General features: G+C 44.6%; 2 protein-coding genes across 6 annotated transcripts in view; one reads left to right on the top strand and one right to left on the bottom strand.

The window, feature by feature from the left end:
- LOC126272930 (lachesin-like) overlaps positions 1-20,366 on the top strand; it is a 2,822,604-nt gene that overhangs the window by 2,242,958 nt on the left and 559,280 nt on the right. The gene's annotated exons all lie outside the window — the stretch shown is intronic.
- LOC126272927 (UDP-glucosyltransferase 2-like) overlaps positions 3,994-20,366 on the bottom strand; it is a 76,602-nt gene continuing 60,229 nt past the window's right edge. For 3 of the 5 annotated variants that reach the window (XM_049976216.1, XM_049976221.1, XM_049976219.1), the window contains 2 exons: positions 19,753-19,972; positions 3,994-5,832 (listed from right to left, as the gene is read on the bottom strand). In XM_049976216.1, the coding sequence (XP_049832173.1) occupies positions 5,541-5,832; positions 19,753-19,972 (512 nt within the window). In that variant the 3' untranslated portion in view covers positions 3,994-5,540. The remainder of the gene's footprint in view (positions 5,833-19,752; positions 19,973-20,366) is intronic. The other 2 variants (XM_049976218.1, XM_049976220.1) reach the window with 1 other exon arrangement.

Below are 20,366 nucleotides of genomic sequence, written 5' to 3'. Positions count from 1 at the left end.
GAGCGAAACTGTAAATAAACATCAAGGGAACATACGAGAAGACGTTAAAACTAAACAACAAAAATATTTTCTGAATATGAGGTTGAGACCTATTTGGGTAATGGGTGGTTTCTATGGACAAGTGGGGCGGCGGGATGGGGAGGATGGGGGCGGGACGAGAACAATAAAAGCAAAACAGATGATATACTACACCACAGTTTTTTTATCCCTCATTCTTCTGACTGGTTTAATGCAGCCGGACACGAATTCCTCTCCTGTGCCAACCTCTTCATCTCAGAGTAGCACTTGCACCTACGTCCTCGACTACATGCTGGACGTATTCCAATTTCTGCCTTCCTCCACAGTTTTTACTGTAGTGCCATGGAAGTTATTCCCTGACGTCTTAACAGATGTATCATCCTGTCACTTCTCGTTGTCAATGTTTTCCATACATTCCTTTCCTATTCGATTCTGCGCAGAACCCCCTCATTCCACACCTTATCCGCCCACTTAATTTTCAACATTCGTCTATAGCACCACATCTCAAATGCTTCAATTCTCTTCTGTTCCGATTTTCCCACAGTCCGTGTTTCACTACCATACAGTGCTGTGCTCCGAACGCACATCCTCAGAAATTTCTTTCTCAAATTAAGAACTATGTTTGATGCCAGTAGACTTCTCTCGGCCAGGAATGTCCTTTTTGCCAGTGCTAGTCTGCTTTTGATGTCCTCCTTTTTCTGTCATAGGTATTATTAGCTGTACCATACGCTCTTTCGCTGATTTTACAGGTATAGACCGCAGACTATATCTGTACAAGTATCGAAAGAGCGTATGGTACAGCTAATAATATCTATGACAAAAAACTGCTCACTAAGGAAATTAAAGCAAAGCACTGCAACAACCGTAACGAAACGAGAATAAATGTATGCTACCGATTGTATATAATGAAATTATAGGTTTGAAAAGTTAGAAATATGAAAAAGGAGAATCATACCGAAAACATTAGGAAATTCGGAAGTAACGATTAAATTTACCAGAACATAGAACACATATCGGAAACGATAAGCAAGAGCAGGTTGCTGTCTTTGTATACATTTACAGAGAGTGTGACAGCAAATTCATGAAACAGATCTTGAAATACCATTTGGAAAAGAAACTGAAAACCGCCTGAATTGAAAAGAATAACATAAGACAAGAAGAGTACTGGAAAGAGAGAGTTATAAGGAAACGGAATTGCTAACAAAGTTCGCAGGAGAGCTTCTGTAAAATTTGGAAGGTTGGAGACGAGGTACTGGCAGAAGTGAAGCTGTGAGGACGGGGTATGAGTCGTGCTTGGGTAGCTCAGATGGTAGAGCATATGCCTGCGAAAGGCAAAGGTTGCGAGTTCGAGTCTCGATCCGGCACACAGTTTTAATCTGCCAGGACGTTTCATATCAGCGTACACTCTGCTGCAGAGTGAAAATCTCATAAAAAAAGTTCTTCATTATACACAACTCCTATTACAAGTAAAACAATACAGTTCGTAAGTCGCTGCCGTAGAGCTCTTAGAACGGCTAATCTTCAACTGGCCCGTGGCCAGGCGGCGCGGCGTTTATGTTCTCTTAGAGGCCGCTGCTGTCTCGGTGTCGTCCTAGATAAGGGCGGGTCAGCGTACTTTCGGCTGAAGTCGTCTTCGCAGCCTTCTCTGCTCTAACGTTCTTGACCGTCGTTCCGGCGCTTTACTTTTACGCCGGAACATTCCAGGGCCATGTTGTAATGAAGAACACAACAGTGCACCGTCACTTCTCGCTGAATGACACAAAGTGTCTTTTCTCATGCCTTCAGCTGTCTTGTGTTGCAGGCCAGCCGCAAGACACGCCGTGCGGTGTTCAGCTTTCTGTGCACAACTGGGAGGCCTCTGGCAATATACTACCACACTTCCATTGATTTTTCACCGAGTTATTAATCTGTTATGTTACTATCTCGCCCTTAAATTTTGCGGAGCAGCTGAGAGGTTTCAGCCGCGTCTGGGCCTGATCCTGTCATTTGTTTCAAAATAGACTCATATCACGCGTAGTTAAGTTGATTTGATTCAGATTTGTTGCGTAATGAGAACATGGATGACTACGTGATTCACAAGTAGTGGGTGCTTTAGTGAGCTGTTCTTAATTTCCATTTGGTTTAACTTTATTTCGTTGCAACCGTCTGAGCTAACATTTCTGCATGTGAAAACGGACTCTGCGCTTTGTATCGGATCCTGGACTTCAGACAGGGGCAGAAGGAGGATTTGATGAAAGGTTGCCAGTACGAGACCATCGCGAGATAATATGGGGGGGATTGGGGGTACAGATTCGCACCTGGACGTACTCTTCGGCCAAACATAGTCAATACAATATTGACAAGTAGCCCATGCAGTACAAACGCCATACCCTATTAGCCAGGGGGAGAAGGAGATTTAGTCTCTAAGTTGAGAAGTTTGCTTCGATGAAACATAGTGGAACGCTGGTTTGAAACTAAAATTCACATCGAGGGTATTTCTGGAAATGCAGGCACTTCCGATTTTCCTGTCCTGCTTTCAAGTATCCCATAACAGCAGGAACAGTCTCTTACAGTGTGAGAAACAGAGAATCCTGCAACTTCCACGGCGTAGTACTGCTCGTTACTGCTTTATGGGAGATAATGTTCATCGCCAAATTCTGTAATTTGGACGACACCTTGAGTCTGCCACACGATTGGTTATGGGAGATGGTGGTGACCGCTGCTCCAGAATGAGATGGGAAACCACAGAGGCCGAAGAGAGAGTATTTCGTTCGATGTGTTTGAGGAACATTGAGCATTCCACCCTTGGTCTGGCAGAGTAAGCTTTATGACAGGTGGTACTAAGTACGAGGAAGCTTTCCAAGATTCAACTTAGGCATCAGACGTCCTGGACTGGGTTGTGCGGTGGACCTGGGCGTCTGCACCGATGGATCGTGGAGGCTACAGATGGCACTCGCGTGTGCAGCTGCGGGCGCGGCGCACCACAGCTTTGCACCAGCGGTGGAAATTGACGCAGTAATGTGGAGTAGTTTGGCTGGCAGTTCCAGTCGTCAACGTGAGCTACATTCACCGGTATTCAAGTATTTATACAGTGTGCAAAGTTCGGAGACGAAACAGGATTTTTTTCTCTCCATTTTCTGTCCTTCTCGGTAGCTGTTTCAGGTTATCACTCATGTTATTAACTGATGTCGAAGATAGCCGTGAAGTTTAATGACACTAAATGTAGCATTTCTTTATGTTCCCAACCATTTTCATAGCTGGTTTGTCCTCCGCTATTGTAGTCAGTTTTCATTTGTAAATTAGTGACGGTTAGTGCAGCGTCATTCCTTCATTTTTCGAAGTTTTGATCACAATTTTACAGTGACTTCAACTGGTGGTGACCACGTTTCATTTTATTATTACACTTTTCTTGTTTCATTTTACAGTAGATTCGTTAATTTTAATTATGTTTTCACAGAATAAATTGTGAACTCTGCCAGATCCATGAATTTCATTTGGTGGTTAGATTGGAAATTTTTGATATCGATTCTGACACGTTCTTCCACCATAAGTTGGTGCTTACAGCCAAGAGTCAAACTTATGTCCAGTAGGCCAACGGGCGTTCCTTTATGAGCAACACTTTTAGTTTCAAAGTAATTGCTTGTGTCATAGGAGCACTGTGTTCCATTTGAACCAGGTATAAGCACACGTTTACCATTTTCAGCCCAGGAATCACTCATAAAGTTGTATTTTTGTTTTCACACAGCGCTCCTTGTGCACTGTTTACGTGAATGACGTTGCACTTAACATTGTCAAGCAGAATTAGTAGTTTTTGCAGGCGATACTGCTGATACAATAAATTCCATTAAAGAGAAAACCCAAGAAATTATTACTGTTTTTAACAGAGTTCTTAAAAAATAGACACTCCTTAAATATGAGAAAACACTTTATAATCAGGTCTGTACAACAAAATGAGTCTTACCAAAAACTGATGCAGTACATGAACAAGAGTCAGTGAACACTTTAAAACACTCCAAATTTTTATTAGTATCATTTGTTACCAACAAAGACATTTCAGGCTTCGCTGTGGTCATTTTAATATGCGACTTTTCTGACTGCGAGACGTTGCGCATTCTATGCAGGAAAAATTTATTTTCGTGAAATCCACAGAAAACTCAAGTCAAACCAATTCTTGTCAAAATCGGAAGACTACATTTCCTTCCTTACACCCACATTTGATAGTTGCACAACATACGCACACGAACACACAGCTCACGCTCTATGAGGTTAGGAATCCTAAAAAAAATTATTTTTCTTTGGTCTGATAAGGATTGTGCTAGAGCGGCGAGGGGGGTGGGGGAGCGAGGTAAGGCAGGGAAACGTGTGAAGAACGACGGTGCAAGGAAACATTTACCTAATATACTCGTATCTGACGATCTGGACTACCCAGTTTCGTTCAACCGCCGTGAAATTTGTCGGTATTACATGTTCTTACCCACCCAAGGTAGCCAGCCGAAAGCGTAAATTTTCTTCAGGCTTGCTGTTGCCTCCTATCCGAGGGTTGCCCAAAAAATAATGCACCACAATTTTTTTGTCTGCTCAGAAAACAGTGTTACGGCTGCGAATCGTTACGTGTGCATTATCTGAAGACCTCTGAGTGAGCGGCGCGTCAAGTTTCTGTCACTTCGGACAGATAGCGTAGCATTGAATTTCTTACTGCTGCAGTGAAAGAAACTGCGAGGAATATTCATAAACGCTTGTGCAATGTCTATGGAGCATCTGCTGTCGACAGAAGTACAGTCAGCCGCTGGGCATGGCGGATGAGTTCATCAGAAGATGGTTGGGCGGACCTCCACGATTTGTAGCGCTCGTGGAGACCATCCACGGCTGTCAAACCTGACACACCTGACATAGCCCCCTCGGACTTTCACTTGTTTAGGCTATTGAATGATGTCATTCGTGGAAGACATGAGTAGATGATTCACACAGTGAAGCACTGGCTCCACCACCAGGTCAATGATTGGTACCGACAGGGCACACACGCCCTTGTCTCGAGCTGGAGGAAGGCCATAGACTGGAATGGAGATTACGTGGAAAACAGGGTGTGTAGAAAAAAAAAAACACCATTCCTTCACGTGTGTTGGTTGGCTCTGAGCTCTATGGGACTCAACAGCTGAGGTCATCGGTCCCCTAGAACTTAGAACTACTAAAACGTAACTAAGGACATCACACACGTCCATGCCCGAGGCAGGATTCGAACCTGCGACCGTAGCGGTGGCGCGGTCCCAGACTGTAGCGCCTAGAACCGCTCGGCCACTCCGGCCGGCCCTTCATGTGTGTATTTCTCTGTATGTTTAATAAAGAATTGTTGAAGAAAAAAATGCGGTGCATTGCTTTATGGCCAACCCTCATATTAACAACGCAAAAAATGAGTAATTTCAGCACTGTACGGCAACACGTATAAGCAGCGAGTAACACTCCACTCCACGGCTTCACCTGACATTCCTCACGTTATTTTAATCGCGGCTTTCCTCGGGCAGTGCACTAGCACTGCTGACTGTTGCTCAGTTACTCTTGATTTTCTTCCGCTGCGCTCGATTGCCGACTAAGAGAGGTCCGAGTATCCAGCGCAGACCGGCGTAGACGGACGCCAGCGCGAGCAGCACTGTGGCCAGAACGAGAGCGGCGACGTCCAGCAGCAGGTACTGGTACCAGGCCAGGTCCAGCGCGGCGGACCGCAGGTGCGGCGCCCCCCGGTGCCTGATGACGTACTCCACCCAGTACACCGCCTCCTCCAGCGGCGGCCGGGGCCGGTCCCGGAACAGTGCAGACAGCTGCTTCATGCGCTTCCTGTAGCTGAAACAGTGGAGATGGCGGCAAAGTGGTCACTGTGTACTCTGCGTAAGAGATGTCGAAAGTAACTAATGCGAATTGCGGCGTTGTACTGTATACTGACAAAACTCTACCACGTGGTGAGCAAGATGTATGAGACAGGCGAAATACCCTCAGACTTCAAGAAGAAGATAATAATCCCAATCCCAAAGAAAGCAGGCGTTGAAAGATGTGAAAATTACCGAACTACCAGTTTAATAAGTCACGCCTGCAAAATACTAACGCGAATTCTTTACAGACGAATGGAAAAACTAGTAGAAGCCGACTTCGGGGAAGATCAGTTTAGATTCCGTACAAATGTTAGAACACGTGAGGCAATACTGATCCTATGACTTATCTTAGAAGAAAGACCAAGGAAAAGCAAACCTACGTTTCTAGCATTTGTAGACGTAGAAAAAGCTTTTGACAGTGTTGATTGGAATACTCTCTTTCAAATTCTGAAGGTGGCAGGGGTAAAATACAGACAGGGAAAGGCTATTTACAAATTGTACAGAAACCAGATGGCAGTTATAAGAGTCGAGAGGTATGAAAGGGAAGCAGTGGTTGGGAAGGGAGTGAGACAGGGTTGCAGCCTATCCCCGATGCTATTCAATCTGTATATTGAGCAAGCAGTAAAGGAAACAAAAGAAAAGTTCGGAGTAGGTATTAAAATCCATGGAGAAGAAATAAAAACTTTGGGGTTCGCCGATGACATTGTAATTCTGTCAGAGACAGCAAAGGACTTGGAAGAGCAGTTGAACGGAATGGACAGTGTCTTGAAAGGAGGGTATAAGATGAACATCAACAAAACCAAAACGAGGATAATGGAATGTGGTCGAATTAAGTCGGGTGATGCAGAGGGAATTAGATTAGGAAATGAGACACTTAAAGTAGTAAAGGAGGTTTGCTATTTGGGGAGCAAAATAACTGATGATGGTCGAAGTAGAGAGGATATAAAATGTAGACTGGCAATGGCAAGGAAAGCGTTATGAAGAAGAAAAATTTGTTAACATCGAGTATAGAATTAAATGTCAGGAAGTCGTTTCTGAAAGTATTTGTATGGAGCGTAGCCATGTATGGAAGTGAAACGTGGACGATAAATAGATTAGACAAGAAGAGAATAGAAGCTTTCGAAATGTGGTGCTACAGAAGAATGCTGAAGATTAGATGCGTATATCACATAACTAATGTGGAGGTGTTGAATAGAATAGGGGAGAAGAGGAGCTTGTGGTACATCTTGACTAGAAGAAGGGATCGGTTGGCAGGACATGTTCTGAGACGTCGAGGGATCACCAATTTAGTATTGGAGGGCAGTGTGGAGGGTAAAAAACGTAGAGGGAGACCAAGAGATGAATACACTAAGCAGATTCAGTAAGACGTAGGCTGCAGTAGGTACTCGGAGATGAAGAAGCTTGCACAGAATAGAGTAGCATGAAGAGCTGCATCAAACCAGTCTCAGGACTGAAGACAACAACAACAACCGTTGTAAGCGTACCAGCGGTTTCGGGTAATACAAGGGTTGACAGAAAAGTAATGCCTCCACCTTCGTAACTCTTCAACAGTAGCCAGCATTGTAATCAGGCAGGTACTGGCTTGTACTGTAGTTTCTTCTGTGCAGCTCCAGTTGGCGGGAAGCCTTAGCATTGAACGGTTGTGTTGTTACAGTGTAAAGCAGGCAGTCGGTCAATGCCATTTAAGCAACGTGCTGTAACTGAATTCTTGACAGCAGAAGGTATGACCCCAAAGGAGATTCATCAGAGAATGAATGCAGTTTATGGTGATTGTGTTGATGCGAGTACTATCTGTCGTTGGGCGAGTAAGTTTAAAGACGCTGAGCCGGGAACATGTGACCTGCGTGACAAACAGAGGATTGGACGGTCAGTGACAGCAACGACCGAGTTTTACAAGCGAAATCTTGACAGATTGATTCAGGACGACCATCGTATCACTCAGAGAGAAACTGCAAGCACAATCGGCATTTCACAAAAACGTGTGTGTCACATTTTTGCTTTGCTTGGCTATCAAAAGATCTGTGCACGATGGCTATCCCGGATGCTGACTCCTGAAATGAAACCGCACAGACTTGAAATTTGCCAGGAACTCCTCTTGCGTTACGGCAGTGAAGGTGACGCGTTTCTCCATTCAATTGTGACAGGAGACAAAATGTGGGTACATCATTACGATTCGGAGAAAAAACGTATGTCTATGGAATATAGACACAAAGAAATTCAAGAGGCAGCCCTCGACTGGAAAAATCATGACCACAGTGTTCTGTGACGGAGATGGTGTTATCCATGTTGATTTACTTGATCGTGGAACAGCAATAAGTTCAGAGCGTTACATCACAACGCTGCGAACTCTGAAAAGACGGCTAACAAGGGTCCGAAAGGAAAAGGGAAATGTTTTCCTGCAGCATGACAATGCCAAACCACACACTTCACGTGCTACCACAACATAACTTCAGAGACTGAATCTCACCACCGTACGGCACCTCCATACAGTCCAGATTTAACACCGTCTGACTTTCATATGTTCCCGATAAAGAAAGGCCATCTGCGGAGACATCATTATGCTTCTGATGAAGACGCTGGGGGAACTGTGAGACTTTGATTGCGGAAACAGAGTGTCGACGTCTTCCGTGAGGGCTTCAGAAAACTTGTTCATCGTTGGCAGAAATATATCCAATTGGCTGATGATTATGTGGAAATGTGAATATTCGTAATTAAAGATCATATTCTAAGGATTATTTCTGCGTTTGATTTATTAAAGTATTCCCATACAAACCAAATTAATGCAGGTGAAGGCATCACTCTTCAGTCAACTCTCGTACGATGTATAACACAGTCTCTGAGAGTACGAATGACTCCACAGTGCTCGTAATACAAACTTAGTTTCTTCTAATGTGATGGAATCTACAATTCCTGCTAGTATGTTGTACCATACTGATTCTGCAGGAACATTGGAAAATGTAGTTTCTGCTAGTACGATTGAACATACTGTTTCTACTGGGACACTGGAATACGCACTTTCTGCTAATACAGTGGAATCCATAGTTTCAGCTAGTATGTTCGACCCCACAGCTTCAAGTAGTGATCTGTAAACTGCATATTCGGGTAGTGCCGTGGGCCGTAAATTTCTCTTAGAATACTGGAACCCGTAGTTTCGACTAACATATTTGGCCACACCTTTTCTGCTAATATACTGGAATCCTCAGTTTCTCCTAGTGAAATGGAACCTGCTGTTTGTGCCAGTACATTATAAATTGCAGCTTCTCCTAGAACAATGGCCCCACAATCTCCACTAGTATAATGGAACATGAGGTTCTACTAATATATTGGAATACGCAGTGTTGATAAGGCGATGAAACCCATAGTTCCTGATAGTATACTTAAACCTGTCGATTCTGCTTGTGCGTTGGAAATTGTAGTTTCAACCAATAGAATGTAACTTGCGATTTCTGTTAGTATCTTGGAAACCAAAGTCTGCTGGTGTGTTGCAACACACATTTTAAGTTAGTGTGTTGGGATCCGCAGTTTTGGCAACATTATGGATCCCATAGTTTCTGCTGATATGCCCAATCCTCCAATTTCTGCGACTACATTGAAAACTGCAGTTTCTGTTAGGACGATGGATCATGACGTTTCCCTTTCTGCTCCGTTAGAATGTTGGAACCTACAGTTTCTGTTAGTATGTTAGACTCCACAGTTTTGCTAATAGAATGAACTCCACAGTTTCTGCTGGTATGTTGGACCCTCCTGTTTTTGCTACTAATGTGGAAACTGCTGTTTTTGCTACTTCGATGGAACCTACAGGTTCTAGTCTGCTGGTATGTTCAAATCCACAATTTGAGTTTGTTTGCTGGAACTCACAATTTTGTTAACACGGTGACACCCATAGTTTCTGCTCGTGTGTTGAAATCTAAAATTGCTGATAATACGTTCGACATCGTGCGTTTAACACCGGAATTGTGACATTTGTCCCATTGATACATGTTAAAAAAAAAAAAAAAAAAACAATTTTTCCGATATCTTTATCCGTTTGCGCGACACAGAGATTCAAAGCTACCCGACATGTACACGTAATATACAAGAATATAATGTGGCATGAGCTGAAAACGTAGTTTATAAACTAACTTAGAACGGAGAAAATATGCTATAAAGTGGATCCGTTATCATCACAACCGTTCTGGGAAGCCCAAGCTTTTTGTGCGTTATTTCAGTTTCACGCAATTTGACTACCAAAATTTCACTCACCCATAAAATGCTTTTCATATGACTGACATGCCCTGCTGTATGAAGGGAAAGAAGGGAACCAGCGGAAAAATTCTCCTATCGGAGCAAAAAACAAAGCGAATATGCTTCTGTTTAAAAGGATCTCTGACTGAAGAGTGGGGTACCAGTTTCACCATTCTACCTTTCTCAGCACTTTTAAAAATTTCCCAAATATTTTGGCATGCGAACATATTCGCGCTTTTTTACGTTGAGAGAGAAGGAGACAGTTGCTGTGGTGAAAAACACGGAAAAGAATAAGCGGCCAGTGGTTGTGATATGAAAGGAGCGAAGGAGACAAGGGCAGTGTGAAAGAAAGAGAGACCCAGTGGCAGTGACAGAACGATGCTAGGGAAAGAGCAAAGGAGACAGCGCCAGTGGGAGACGAAAATGAGAAGGAAGTGGGAGAGAGGCAGTGATAATGAGAGACGGCGTCTACGACAATGAGAATGAGGAAGAGACAGTAATGACAGCGAGAAGAAGCAGATAGTGACAGCAAGAAAAGTGACAGCGAGAAGAGGCAGATAGTGACAGCGACAAGAGGCAGCAGTAGTGGGAAGGAAGGATTGAGATAGTAAAAGCGAAATAGAGGGAGGCAGTGATAGCGACAACGTCAGAAACAGAACAAACGAAACTGTATCTGTGAGGCAGGAGACACTGAGAGTTTGAGAGACACAAAGAAATAATGATAATGAGTTGGGATAGATAACTGATTGAGAATGGGCAAGCACGTGTGGACGGGTTGAGAGACTTACAGCGATGAACTAGCGTCTGTGAGCGAGCTGCAGATAGGTGAGGCTGTGAGAGTGAGAGGCGTGGTGCACGTTGAAAAAAGCGCGAATGTGTCCGCATTAAAACATTTTTAAAGCTGCTGACGAAGACAGAATTAGGCAACAGGTACACCCTTCTCACTTAGATTATTTTAATTAAATAAGAGCATACACGCCGTTTTTGTGCTCCGGTAGGAGCATATTTCCGCTGCTAGCAATATGAACTTTAGCAACTGCACTATATAAGTTTTTTTAAGAGAGGTAGATGAAGCACTGCTGTCTCCAGGATTCGAACGCGGACTCTGTAGGCCATCTCAACACACTTTGGCTGTCTTACCATCGTTACCGACAAAAATTCACTTCAAAACCACGAAAATTTATGAAAATTACATCGTCTGGGCCTCGACTGCAGGACCTACAAGTTACCCTAACGGAGATTACAACCTGATACCTCGGGTGCAAAATTAAAGACATAAAGACACTTGATCTACATCGCCCATCTCGAACTTCTTTAGGGGAGGGAGAGCACACGGGGCTTGTAGCGTCCCAGTCCCAGGACGTTCAGGGAATAATTACAGATGTATGATCTTGACTCAACATAAAAGGGGGTAGAGTCAGAGGTAACTGCATCAAAGTGACCCTATGTTAGTATTCCCATTCCCAGACTACTCAGTTTCCGGTATCTCATAACATACTAAGTGTTTTCAGTTTTTTCGTCGTACACCCCGCATAGGTTTTCTTTTTATTCCTATTTAAACTGAACCATCTTTTTTTAAAATAAGAAGCATAGATACGCGCAGCGTAGTCGTAGCTTTCTGCCGCAATGATATGCCATCCCAATGGGCCGAAACGAAACACTAACTTTAGCTCCGCCATTTACCGTACCAAGTACACTAGTGGCCATTAAAATTGCTACACCAAGAAGAAATAAGATGATAAACGGGGATTCATTGGACAAATATATTATACTAGAACTGACATTTGATTACATTTTCACGCAATTTGGGTGCATAGTTCCTGAGAAATCAATACCCAGAACAACCAACTCTGGCCGTAATAACGGCTTTGATAAGCGAGGGCATTGAATCAAACAGAGCTTGGATGGCGTGTACAGGTACAGCTGCCCATGCAGCTTCAACACGGTACCACAGTTCATCATGAGTAGTGACTGGCGTATTGTGACGAGCCAGTTGCTCGGTCACCATTGACCAGACGTTTTCAATTCGTGAGAGATCTGGAGAATGTAGTGGCCAGGGCAGCAGTCGACCATTTTCTGTATCCAGAAAGGACCGTACCGGACCTGCTATGTGCGGTTGTGCATTGTCCTGATGAAATGTAGGGTCTCGCAGGGATCGAATGAAGAGTAGAGCCACGCGTCGTAACACATCTGATATGTAACGTCCACTTTTCAAAGTTCCCTCAGTGCGAACAAGAGGTGGCCGAGACGTGTAACCAATGGCGCCTCATACTATCACGCCAGGTGACACTCCAGTACGACGATGACGAATACACGCTTCCAATGTGCGTTCACCGCGATGTCACCAAACACGGAAGTGACCATCAAGATGCTGCAAACAGAACCTGGATTCATCCGAAAAAATTGACGTTTTGCCATTCGTGCACCCAGGTTCGTCGTTGAGTACACCATCGCAGGTGCTCTTGCCTGCGATGCAGCGTCAAGGGTAACCGCAGCCATGGTCTTCGAGCTGATAGTCCATGCTGCTGCAAACGTCATCGAACTGTTCAAAAATGGTTCATATGGCTCTGAGCACTATGGAACTTAACATCTATGGTCATCAGTCCCCTAGAACTTAGAACTACTTAAACCTAACTAACCTAAGGACATCACACAACACCCAGCCATCACGAGGCTGACCCAGCCGGGAATCGAACCCGGGAACCCGGGCGTGGGAAGCGAGCACGCTACCGCACGACCAAGAGATGCGGGCTCGACCTGTTCGTGGAGATGGTTGTTGTCTTGCGAACGTCCCCCCATATGTTGACTCAGGGATGGAGACGTGGCTGCACGATCCGTTTCAGCTATGCGGATAAGATGCCTGTCATCTCGACTGTTAGTGATAAGAGGCCGTTGGGATCCAACACGGACTTCCGTATTACCCTCGTGAACACACCGATTCCATATTCTGCTAAGAGTGATTGGATCTCGACCAACGCGAGCAGCAATGTCGCGATACGATAAACTGCAATCGCTATAGGCTAAAATCCGACCTTTGTCAAAATCGGAAACGTGATGGTACGGATTTATCCTCCTTACAAGAGGCATCACAACAACGTTTCACAAGGCAACGCCGGTCAACTGCTTTTTGTGTATGAGAAATCGGTTGGAAACTTTCCTCATGTCAGCACGTTGTGGTTGTCGCCACCGGCGTCAACCTTGTGTGAATGCTCTGAGAAAATAATCATTTGCATATCACAGCATCTTCTTCCTGTCGGTTAAATATCGCGTCTGTAGCACGTCATCTTCGGGGAGTAGCAATTTTAATGTAGACCTAGAAACTTGATTACACTCATGCTACGTGTGCATCTACATCTCACACGGACGCCATCTGACATGGTGTGGCGGAGGGTATTTCTCTTCTCTCTTGTCTCTTCCGTTTCTGAATGGTCCGTGGGATTAGCGACCTTCGATAAGGCACCGTGCGAGATAGCTCTAATTTCCCTAGTTTTCTCACTGTAGTCGCTGTGCAAGATGCATATGTGAGGATGTAGTATGATTTCAAACGGCTCTGAGCACTATGGGACTTAAGATCTGAGGTCATCAGTCCCCTAGATCTTAGAACTACTTAAAACTAACCAACCTAATGACATCACACACATCCATGCCCAAGTCAGGATTCGAACCTGCGACCGTAGCGGTCGCGCGGTTCCAGAATGAAGCGCCTAGAACCGGCTGGCGATGTAGTAAGTTTCTGGAACCTTTTTGGAAGCATGTTTTCGAAATTTCAACAGTTAAGTTATCTGTGATACACAGCGCCTCTTGTGTTGCACCTGCCACTCGAATATGTTGAACATATCCGTAACGCTCTTGTGCTTCGTCTACTAAATGAACCTCTGAAGAAACACTATGATCTTCGTTTGGTCTGCTCTATGTCTTCTGTTGTTCCAAAGTGGTGAGCGTCCGAGACCAATTACCAGCAGACAAGAATCGGTCGCCCTAGTGCATTGTAAGCCGCTTATTTCTTGTATAAATTGCATTTCCATACAATTCTTTCCAGAACTTTCAGTGTGGCGTGTGCTCCTCCTACAAACAGTTTTGTGTTTTCATTTCGTCATAGGTCACTCCACGTATTTTAGATATTTTACTATTGTTATTGTTTCCAGTGACTTACCGGCAGTAGTGTAATCAGACCGTAACAGATCTATTCGTCTATTTACGGTGAATTCATTACACTTATTTAAGTTCAGTATCAACTGCCACCCCCAGTACCAGTCGATGAAGACCGTCAACAGTCTCCGTGCATGTCGCTACACTCTTCTACCGTTGCATCCTGTATACGAATACAACAGTACCTTAATGGGTTCAAAAATGGTTCAGATGGCTCTGAGCACTATGGGACTTAACATCTATGGTCATCAGTCCCCTAGAACGTAGAACTACTTAAACCTAACTAACCTAAGGACATCACACAACACCCAGTCATCACGAGGCATATCTTCAAGGGGGTTCTGACGTTATTCACGACATTATTACGAAGGCACCAAAAATTAACCTTCGTTTGGTTAAGTTTAATGAATGTCGTATTAAACAGCAAAGTATCACAAATACATGGCAATATTTTGAATTTTGAACATTGTCACCAGGTCGTTGTAAACAACGGTCGTAACGTTCTACCAATCTTTCAATTCCTCGACGATAGTAATGCATTTTATTGGTCATTAGAGAACTGCTCTGTGAACGTCCTGATGGTTGGAAAATTTGCGTTTGTTGCGAGTCATTGCCTGAATATCGCCCTCGATCGATGCCAACAGCCTTCCTTCCCGATTAGCGTCACCTATGTCTGTGCCGCCTTGCTCACGTTCATGGCACCAGTTCACTACTGCTGGACACGATACACCACTTGGTCCATACACCACCAGGATTTCACTATTTAGATGTTTTGCACACAAGAATCATAATGTGCTGCTCTTATTGTCTGCAGCGCAGCAAGTCTGTCTCTGCTAGAAGCTCAGAGCATTTACTCTCTTCTGACAATGTTCTGCTCTTGTTGTGCAGTGGTCTTAGCGTCACACGACATGTGTAACTTACGTTTTTATGTCCCCTAGTCTGTACGCGGTGTTTCACAATTCATGTTACACACTTCTAAAGGCTGCAGTAGGGACTTAATAGATCAAGTTTTACAAGGGAACCCTTGTTGCGGAACGTCATGAAACGACACTATAGGTTGTAAAAGTTATACTCGCCAGCGCCTGTGGATGTTGGTATATACAGAATGATTCCGTAATGGTGTTACAAACTTTCTAGAATGATGGAGAAGGATAAATACAATAATTTGAGATAAGGTACCCTGTAACGGAAACGAACGATTCGAAAGTTATAAGCGGAAACCGTTCTGATATCGTTGACAGTGGAATACATGTTTAGCGTAGGTTGTAGGGTAGTCAACTTTCAGAGGTGCTAGTATGGACCAAAACGAGAAAAAATGTCCAGTTAATATCGGATTTAAAATGCATTCCTGAAGAGCCTTGGGTACGTCTTCAATAGAGAAGACATGTTTCACAGCAGCGAAGATGAACAGGTTCTCATAGCTCCCCAGGTATGAATTTTAGAGTCAATGTTTACTGGACTTTTTACCTTTTTTTCGTCGCTACTACCACCCCTGGAAGTTGCCTGTCAAACAGTCTTAAGAAAAACAGTACCAGTTTATGTATTCCATTGTTTGAGGTGTTCGAAAGGTTTTCACTTATAACTATCGACTCTATCGTTTTCTGTGCAGGGCTCTTACCTCAAACTGATGCATTTATCCTTCTCCATCATCCTAGAAAGTTTGTAACGTCATCACCGAATCATCATGTGTACAAACACTGCTGACCATTAAAATTGCTACACCACGAAGATGACTTTATACAGACATGAAATTTAACCGACAGAAAGAAGATGCTGTGATATGCAAATGATTAGCTTTTCAGAGCATTCACACAAGCTTGGAGCCGGTGGCGACACCTACAACGTGCTGACATGAGGAAAGTTTCCAACCGATTTCTCATACACGAATAGTAGTTAACCGGCGTTGCCTGGTGAAACGTGATGCCTCGTGTAAGGAGGAGAAATACGTACCATCACGTTTCCGACTTTGATAAAGGTCGGATTTTAGCCTATGTCGATTGCGGTTTATCGTATCGAGACATTGCTCCTCGCGTTGGTCCAGATCCAATGACTGTTAGCAGAATATGGAATCGGTGGGTTCAGGAGAGTAATACGGAACGCCGTGCTGGATCCCAACGGCCTCGTATCACTAGCAGTCGAGATGACAGGCATCTTATCCGCATGGCTGTAACGGATCGTGCAGCCACGTCTCGATCCCTGAGTCAACAGATGGGGACGTTCGCAAGACAACAGCCATCTGCACGAACAGTTCGACGACGTTTGCAGCATCATGGACTACCAGCTCGGAGACCATGGCTGCGGTTACCCTCGCCGCTGCATGACAGACAGGAGCTCCTACGATGGCGTACTTAACGACGAACGTGGGTGCACGAATGGCAAAACGTCATTTGTTCGGATGAATCCTGGTTCTGTTTACAGCATCACGATGGTCGCATCCGTGTTTGGCACTGGGAGCGTGTATTCGTCATCGCCATACTAGCTTATCATCCGGCGTGATGATATGGCGTGCCATTAGTTACACGTCTCGGTCACCTCTTGTTCGCATTGACGGCATTTTGAACAGTGGACGTTACATTTCAGATTTGTTACGACCCGTGGCTCTACCCTTAATTCGATCACTGCGAAACACTACATTTCAGCAGGATAATGCACGAACGCATGTTGCAGGTCCTGTACGGGCCTTTCTGGATACATGAAAATGTTCGACTGCTGCTGTGGCCAGCACATTCTCCAGATCTCTCACCAACTGAAAACGTCTGGTCAATGGTGGCCGAGCAACTGGCTCGTCACAATACGCGTCACTACTCATGATGAACTGTGGTATCGTATTGAAGCTGCATGGGCAGCTGTACCTGTACACGCCATCCAAGCTCTGTTTGACTCAATCCCCAGGCGTATGAAGGCCGCTATTATGGCCAGAGTTGGTTGTTCTGGGTACTGATTTCTCAGGATGTACGCACCCAAATTGCGTGAAAATGTAATCACATGTCAGTTCTAGTATAATATATTTGTCCAATGAATATCCGTTTATCATCTGCATTTCTTCTTTGTTTAACAATTTTAATGGCCAGTAGAGTACATACATTTACTGGCGCCGTTGCCTAAAACTTTGATTCTCAGTAACGTTGTTGGATGGCGTTTGAAGACATTGGTTCTTCCCAGAAGTGTGTAACATGAATTGCTCTACGGCGTAAAGTCAAGCGCCAGGACGCCAATCGGGAGCGAAAGTGAAGAGAGACTGTGAGAAGAAGCCAGCCAATAGCAGGCTGACTAACCTCCCTGCCAGGACGGCAACGCGAGAGCAGCTGCGCCTTTGTGAAGAAGTCATAAACGCCACGCCCGACTGGTGGAGTAGCTCCAAGATTAGAGACTTTAATAGCAGCGTCAACGTTAGTCACTTCGATAGCAGTTCAGGAAAGACTTTTGTCTGTTAGACAGCAGTAGTCAGTGCAAGGACTGATTATTTTGTATGTCGCCCTTTGATTGCGACACATCTTAAGTATTCTATTTGATCAGTTGTAATATAACTCATTAATACAAGTGGTTGGATTGTTTGTCTAGTGAAACGAGTTGGCAGGCTTCCTGGACACAATAAATTGTGGTTCAAACGGCTCTGAGTACTATGCGACGTAACTTCTGAGGTCATGACCTAAGGACATGACACACATCCATGCCTGAGGCAGGATTCGAACCTGCGACCCTAGCGGTCGCTCGGCTCCAGACGGTTGTGCCTAGAACCGCACGGCCACTCTGGCCGGCAAGAAATTGTGAAACACAATGTTTATTATAATGAGTATTGTTCCCATTCCGAACCTTAGGGTTGTCACGAAGTGTCTTTAACATTTGTCGATTTCATCCCGTTAAGAATCACACTTTGAATTATTACGAAACCCTGATTTCAGTCACAAATCTTGTGCATACTCTTCTGTTGTGTACATAGTTCCACGTAGTCAGTGCGTACACAACTTTCCCACTAGAGTGCGCCCCACTAAGGACAACAGTGTGGGCACAGCGCTCGTACGTCTCCGCACTATGAGATGGCGCTGCCATAGAGACGGACCAAATTCTGCTTCCGCCGAGCCGCGTATTAATATGTAACGGAGTCAAAGAGATTGCTGCTAATGTAGAACTTTTCTCCTCACGGATCACACTCGCGCAGTGATACCTGAACGCGCGAGGTATTATAACGAGTGTACAGACCATCTATTAGTTAGTCTGCATTAGTCTGTACCTGTCTGCATTAGTCTGTACCAGTCTGTACCAGTCTGCATTAGTCTGTACCAGTCCATAGTCAAGTTTCAGTCTGCACCTAATAAGATTACCATATTCCTGTACATAGCCATGAAGGTAAAGGAATAGACACTTTGTCAAGTATCAGAGATATGTGAGAATAAGATTAACATACCAAGACCTAAGGAACTTCATATTGTCAATTGTAAACAGCATCCAAAATCAAGTTACGTAATGTCTATGTTATTTATTATTTTAATAAATGTGTGTGAAAATTAATCAAGTTCTCTTTAAAGTTGGTGACCATCAATCTGCTACTATAAGCATGCAATTGGCTTTTCTATCGTCTGACTTAACGGCAGAAGATAAACACGCCACAATAAGACTATGAGACATATTGCTGACACTCGCCTACTTCGTTAGAGCGACAAGTCAAATAATCTGATGGTGTGTGTACCGAAGGTCTTTCAGTACGCACACCACATCCTCATGTATCAAATTTCGTTCACAAACAAACGTCAAGGTGGCGCCACGGGTGCTCATCGTGATTTCACTTTGTGTCATCGACGAGCATGTCAAGGGCATTGTGCGCACTTGGGCATGATCAGCTGGCTCACCATGAGAGTCAGAGCGACACTACAGAGTTGCTCGTGGTGCACTCGCCTGGTATCATTCGTGAGTCTGTCAAGGCATTCATGCACAATGTGCTCGTTATGGTGTTGCACGGTCAGGATCAAGACAACATCATTGCTACTTATATTGTGCTAAACTGGTGTCACTAACAAGCTTGTCTAGAGTGTGACAATCACTCTGTTTGGTCTGCTGTTGCAAGCTTAGCGCAAGGCGACACTGCAGCTGCTCCTAGCATGCTCAGCTAGTGTCACTGATGAGTCTGTCAAGAGTGTCATGTTCACTCCGCTTAGTCATCTCTCACAAGGTCAGGACAAGGTTACACTACAGCTGCTCATGGCGTGCTCGTCTGATGTCATAGACGTGCCTGTCATTGGAGTCATGTTCACTCTACTTGTTCAGCTCTCACAAGGTCAGGGCAGGGCGATGCCATGGCTGCTCATGGTGTGCTCACCTGGTGTCATTGACTAGTCTATGATTAGTGCCACATTCACCCTGCTTGAACATTTACAAGGTCAGGGCAAGGCTATGCAACAGCTGCTCAAGACGTGCTCATCTGATGTCACACACGAGTCTGTCATTGGAGTCATGTTCTATCTGTTTGGTAAGCTGTCAGAAGGTCAGGGCATGGCGATGCCGCGACTGCTCATGGTGTGCTCACCTGGTGTCGTTGACGAGGCTGTCCAGGGCGTGGCGCACATTGTGCTCAGTCAGCTGATTCACGGTCAAAGTCAGGGCGACGCCGCGGCTGCTCAGGGATGCGGCGTTGTGCGGCTGGTCGCCTAGGACCGGCACCACCAGCATGGGCACCCCTGCCGCAACCGCCTCCTGCAGGCCCAGCATCCCGCCGTGTGTGACGAACGCCACGGTCTTGGGGTGGTCTGCCACAAACACGAGATCGCACGCCGTCAGCACTCACTCCTGACACAACGCTGCCGAATGCCTCTAATACGGACAGCAACATTCCAGCACTACATTCTAAACTGTAGTAGGTACAGATACCTCTATAGTAATGGGCATAGCAAGAAGGAATAAAGATACAGAGTAGCTCAGAGTTTGCGTCACATACAATTATTTGTCCTTATGTTTTATCACGTGCTGTAATTTTCACACTGCTATTCTCAGCTCAATTTTACGTTTTCTGTACCATTATATTAACAAAGACCGATCATAAAATTATTATTAATTATCGAAACTAGGGCTCAAATAAAATATAAAAAAATATTTGCGATCGAAGTATGATACAAATTATACAATTTTGTGCATATAGATTAC

The sequence above is a fragment of the Schistocerca gregaria genome, chromosome 5 (genome assembly GCF_023897955.1).
Source record: "Schistocerca gregaria isolate iqSchGreg1 chromosome 5, iqSchGreg1.2, whole genome shotgun sequence".
Taxonomy (NCBI): Eukaryota; Metazoa; Arthropoda; class Insecta; order Orthoptera; family Acrididae; genus Schistocerca; species Schistocerca gregaria.
This window is presented reverse-complemented; position numbering and strand designations above follow the sequence as displayed.